Raw genomic sequence first — 6,000 nt, 5'->3', positions numbered from 1 at the left:
GTCAATTAAATTATTATCATTAGTTAATTATCGCTAAAAATTATTTTTATGTAGTGATGACCTAACTATGAGTAATTAGAGAATTTTCACTAGATAAAATGGGGTCCCCTATTAGCTGTAAAGAACTCAAAAACAACTCATGAACCACACACAAGTCCACAATGGTTGCATTAGCCGATCGACTTTTCTCCTACCTATGCTTCAACGAAACTACTTACGTAAAATATCGTACTACCAAAGCAAAAAAAAAAAAAAACCTATTTATACCCCCATTTCACTTATGAAACTTACTCATTATTAATTTCTAATGAAAATAATGGATACCAAAGAAGCTCAAAAAAACCATTTTTCATCAATATTAACTAGATTTCATGCTGGTTATTTTAGAATAAGCCTTGCTTTATGTAGCCAAGCATTACTATGGAAAACATTAAGTGAGCCATCGGACGATATTCATAAAATTCGAAATATTTTTCGAATGCTTCCTTCTACCGCTTTCATTCTTCTATGGTCTTTAGCTTTATTCACGTTAATATCACTCTCTTTACTATATTTTCTTCGCGTTTTATTTCATTTTGACATGGTTAAACGCGAATTCTTGCACCATGTTGGTGTAAATTACCTTTACGCCCCTTGGATATCGTGGCTTATGTTGCTACAAGCAACCCCATTCTTCAAACATGAAGGGGTTTGTTTTCTTATACTTTGGTGGATATTTATTGTACCAATATTAGCATTAGATATTAAGATATATGGACAATGGATTACAAAGGGGAAGCGTTTTCTATCAGGAGTCGCAAATCCTACTAGTCAATTATCGGTTATTGGTAATTTGGTAGGAGCAAGGGCAGCTGCTGAAATGGGATGGAATGAGAGTGCACTATTGTTGTTTGCAATTGGAATGTCACATTATTTAGTGTTATTTGTGACACTTTATCAAAGGTTACCAGGAAGTAGTTCAATTCCAGCTATGTTAAGGCCAGTATTCTTCTTGTTTTTAGCTGCTCCTAGCATGGCTAGCTTGGCATGGGATTCTATTTATGGAAAATTTGATTCTTCATCCAAGATGCTATTCTTCCTCTCCATTTTCCTCTTCCTTTCACTGGTGAGCATTTTAAAAGTACCCTCATTACAACATGTCATGATATTTATAAAGCATAAAAGTAAGAGTTTAAGTTATATATACGGACAATATAAACAACTTTTTACATCGATGTTTCTTTTATCTGTTATAATAACTTGTTTTATTTTTAAGGTTATAAACTTCACATCCTATAAGAAACCTATTTGTAAATATATTCTTTAGATGAACTGATAGTGTAAAATAACAGTGTAATTAGCAAGGATAAATTGCGCAAGAAAATTAAGAAAAAAGTGAGTTTTTTTGAATTTTATAATGTTAAATGAGTCTTGATGTTAGAATTAAAGAATTATTACTTTTAGACATACTAAATAGAAAGTAAATAATATAAAATATAAAACAAATCAAATATTTTTAAAATTTTTGTTGTTGATGTTTGAACTAACTAGAATGGAAAGAATATTTGTTTATTCCTTCTTCTATATTAGTAGGAATATTTTATGTTTTTGTATGTTTCTTTGAAAGAAGAAAAGAAAAAAGTGAAGATAAAGAAAAAAAGAGAATGATGTGGACCGTCTAAATTGACCTTATAAGTATTCGAGCACTAGTTGGCTTTTGCATTTGCAAGATTTTGTATTTGTCATTTTCTCCATTGTACGGCATGATGTTGTTGCCTACCAACAGTTCAATTCATAACCGTCACCGTCATCTTAAATACACTATGTGTCCCTTTTTGTCAACCTATTGTACAACTAAGATTTAAGACTTGTCTACTTGTCTAACGGCGCATCTAGAATATCGTGCGCGGAAATTCAGTAACTTTTGTATAGATATTGTATTTATATTGAAAAATTTATTATATATTAAAAAATTTAAACGTAACAAAGTAAGTATTTGGTCCAGCCATAGAAATGAAACTTGCTTTAAGTGTTGTTGTCCTCATCCTTAGTGAGGGTTTGATTTTCCTTAGGTTAGAGACGGAGCCAGGATTTTGAATTTTAGAATGATAATTTCAAATATTAATAACTAGTTTCTGAACTTAATAGTTATATATATATACACTTATTTTCTAGATTTCTTTATATATATATTACTATTTGAGCAAAAGCTATTGAGTTCGATCGATCTTGTATGGACTTTTGGCTCCACTCCTACTTTGGGCATTTATAATAAAGATTTGTGAAAAATAGAGTTGAGATATATAGCTGAAATCTCATAAATTTTAAATCTTGAAGCTGCTTCTATACGAAAGTAATGTATTCTATTTATGAATATATGATGACTAAAAGTATTGTTTCCTAACTTGTTGAAAATGTACGTACGCAGGTATCAAGACCAGCCTTATTTAAGAGATCAATGAGGAAATTTAATGTATCATGGTGGGCATATTCTTTTCCCTTAACAATTATGGCAATGGCATCAACTAAATATGCTCAAGAAATGAAGAATACTGCTTCACACATATTAATGTTGTTTTTGTCTGCACTATCAGTCATAGTATCACTTGTCTTAATGATTTTTACTGCCTTAAATTCCAATTCACTTTTACCTTGTGATGCTGATGATTCAATGCACTGCATTAGTATTAATCAACGCTCCTCAATTGTATAATTGTAGTAATTATTTAATTAATTTATTTATTTTCGAATACTTAGAACAACCTACGTATGTAAAATTAGTAAAGGAATTGTACTAGTTAGGCTGTCATTAATGACTTTTGTATGTATTTGTGATGATCAAAGATGGAAATAATACCTAAATTGTTTTAATTATACGCCTACTTAATTTATTTGGGTTTGGTTTATGCGACGTTTTATTAAATATATTTAACATTTTTATTAACTTTCAATTTCATCATGCATGTGTTTACCTGTTTTTATATTCATAATTTCAAATTCAGTACATGACATGAATATATATTTTCACACTTGTATTGAGTTATTATGTCTCTATGAATTTGTTTGAAACAAATTTTAAAGTGATATAAAATATATTGCACCGTAAATAAAATATGAAAGAAATATGATTTTATTGATAAATATTATGAGTACAAATCTGGCTATTTCTTAATTTTTCTCTCTTCCTAATATTCGTCCGTGATTCGAGTGACATATTTCTCAAAATATGATGATTTGAATTTGATCTCCATGAAAGGATTAGTGAATCTTCTTGAGTTATTTGACCATCAAGAAGCGTTCGACATGTCTTGATCTCCTTATGAATATCTCAAGATTTTACGGGGTATTAATTCGAGATGCCTCTTTAAGTAAATAAATAAACCTTTATATAGGCATGAACTAGCTAGAATTTTGATTTGAGTAGTCTCCAAGAACTCTAACTGAAATTATATTTATTTTGTAGAGTCCACACTGTTATTAAAAATATCTTGTAGAATCCTATAAAATTTCGATGTTTAAGTACCAATGATTTTCAGAGATTTACACAGGAGGTAAGTTGGGAGAGCGATTGGGTCTTTAGACATCAATACTACATGTATGCCGATGTTGCAAGAGGTGACGTTGATCACATCAAATCAAACTATATCATATAAAATGAGACGGAGGTATAACATTATAATACTAAGGCAGAATCTGGAGTTAAGAGATAGCCTGAACACAGTTGGACTCAACTGAACATTCCTTAAAGTAGCTTGTCTTTTACTGCTCTATTTTTTGGTTCTAGTATTACTACTTTTTCTCATTTGGTTGCTATAAGTAGCAAAGAGATGAAAAAAGTAGCCACGCGCACAGTGAAAGCAACAATGTGGGGCATAATAAGATTAGGTCTTTGTGTACTTGCCCCTTAGCTTTGATATTTTGCTTATTTTCAACCATTCCCATTGATAGGGTTATGTAGTGGGAATACGACCACTTGGACCTTTTTACCACTTTTTGACTCAACTCAAGTTATAAAAGCCTTTTAAAATTATTTGGTAGGATGCATTAGACATAGTTTACAAAAATATAGTACAATGTGATTTTAAAGATGAGATCTGAGATTGAGAAAGAAAGTGGGTATACAATTTTATTTCTATTATGTGAAGAGAGAAAAACTATTTCTGATTGATTATCGGCTAAAAGTATATCAAACACAAATATATAAAAAAAAAAAATAGAGAAACGTGAAGGACAATAGCAAACAATAAACAAGGTGTAAATGAAACAAAACAAATAACGGGTAATAGTGAATTTAAATAGTTACTAGTACGAAATTTTAGGCATAATACATAAATATGATCCTTAACTAATTGGCTTCAGCGCATAACGATGACCTCCAACTTTGGGAGTGCACAACTTAAACTTGTATTAAATTGAACAAGTAGACACATGTGTCCTATGTGATATGGTACATGTAGGACGCCACGTAAGACACAAAATTGCCATGTAGGGTGTCATGTAGGGCGAATGTGTTTATTTGTTCAATTTTATATAAGTTTAAGTGTCTACCTGTGCATACCTAAAATTAAAGGTCATAGTTATCAGTTGAAACCAAGTTAAGAACCATGTTTATATATTATGCCTATAATTTGATTGCAAATTTAATAAAAATGGTAACTAGTAGTACTAGGTTTTAGTATCATAATTCATATGTAAATCGTAAGCCATTTTCCGAAATGATAATCACGGAAAAACCTTAGTATAATAACAATAACAAGCACTAATAAATAATTAATGGCCAAATTAAAAGGAATATAATTGTATCAGAAAGTGACAAATGAATAAGTCGAGTTGGATATGAGTTAATAAAAAATGAGCCCAGGTAAGAACTGATTCATTCCTTAAAAAAAAAAAAAACTCCAAATAAAATATCATAGAAGACTGACTATTCCTTTGGAAAAAAGACAATCACTACTTCTCTATGATATACTAGATAATTTATGACCCGTGATTCGGGTTCAATATAATCTCAAATATTTTTTTGAAAAAATTATGTAAATTCACGACTTAAGATATCATAATCTCTAAAATTTTCATCATTTAAAAGAATTACAAAAATCCATTTTCGGATACATCCATATTCCCTCTCGGATATATCCATCCCTCTCAGATATATCCTTCCCATGAAGTAATGTATCATTTGCAATGTATCGGACAACCAATGAATGTATTCGAGAGCAAAGAAAAATTCGAGATTTTTGTAATTGAAGAAACTTCTGGAATAAGATGTAATTAGCCCCCAAATATGTGAAATTTCTATAGTTAATACTAATTTTTTTTCCAGTAAACAACTTCAATATATGACTTAATAATTTGTTTCAAATGTTCATAAGACATAAATGCGTCGTTTACAGCCCAAATTGAGAAAGTTGAATTCCAAGAAATTCTATGTAGCAAGGAAATAAAGAATTACGTTAGATTATGAGCTAAAACATTTCGTGTTCGAGGAACATATAAAATGTTGATATTTTTGAAAAAGTTCATCCATCTTCATATATTTTCACGAGTGGTATCTATTTTCCACAATATTGTTGTTATCTTTTTTTTGTAATATTTGCACCATAAGCGTTGCATATGATAAAATACTAATCATTGATCAACCAATTCGTAAAGATCGATTCAAAATCTTTCATGCATTAGCTTAAGTGTAATTTGTTTGTAGTTTGCTTTGTCAAAGAATTTTGTGATACATTTTATTATTGTCTTCGATAAATAGAAATACTTCTATTTATTTTTATTTTAAGGCAGAATGACTTGGGAGACCCCTGTACTTGAATCTATTTGTAAGTTGAACCCTCCTACTTATAAATTTGTCAACTGAACCCCTAAACTCATCAGAACACAATATTTAAAACCCCTTTGACCATTGACCGAACTTATGTGACATTGATAATGCTGAGTTGGAAATTTACGTGATAACATGCGTTTGACAGTGAGTAAATAAGGTATTTTACATTAAAAATATTTAAATAAAAATAATAA

The 6,000-nt window shown here is 30.0% G+C and overlaps 1 protein-coding gene across 1 annotated transcript; it reads left to right on the top strand.

The window, feature by feature from the left end:
• Positions 1-314: 314 nt before the first annotated feature.
• LOC102595187 (S-type anion channel SLAH1-like) lies at positions 315-2,775 on the top strand. The gene is made up of 2 exons (XM_006363697.2): positions 315-1,105; positions 2,408-2,775. Exons 1-2 carry the CDS (start codon positions 317-319, stop codon positions 2,690-2,692), a joined length of 1,074 nt encoding a protein of 357 aa, XP_006363759.1. The 5' UTR covers positions 315-316; the 3' UTR covers positions 2,693-2,775.
• Positions 2,776-6,000: the final 3,225 nt, after the last annotated feature.

Source organism: Solanum tuberosum, unplaced genomic scaffold (assembly GCF_000226075.1).
Source record: "Solanum tuberosum cultivar DM 1-3 516 R44 unplaced genomic scaffold, SolTub_3.0 scf00458, whole genome shotgun sequence".
Lineage (NCBI taxonomy): Eukaryota > Viridiplantae > Streptophyta > Magnoliopsida > Solanales > Solanaceae > Solanum > Solanum tuberosum.
The sequence above is the reverse complement of the archived record's forward strand: the minus strand, read 5'-3'. Positions and strand labels throughout refer to the sequence as shown.

What these genes read in the sequence shown, in the direction of transcription:
- LOC102595187 (XM_006363697.2), top strand. Translation starts at nt 317, where the DNA reads ATGGATACCAAAGAAGCTCAAAAAAACCATTTTTCATCAATATTAACT. An exon ending in TTTTCCTCTTCCTTTCACTG is followed by an intron (nt 1,106 to 2,407) that starts GTGAGCATTTTA and finishes GTACGTACGCAG; the next exon opens with GTATCAAGACCAGCCTTATT.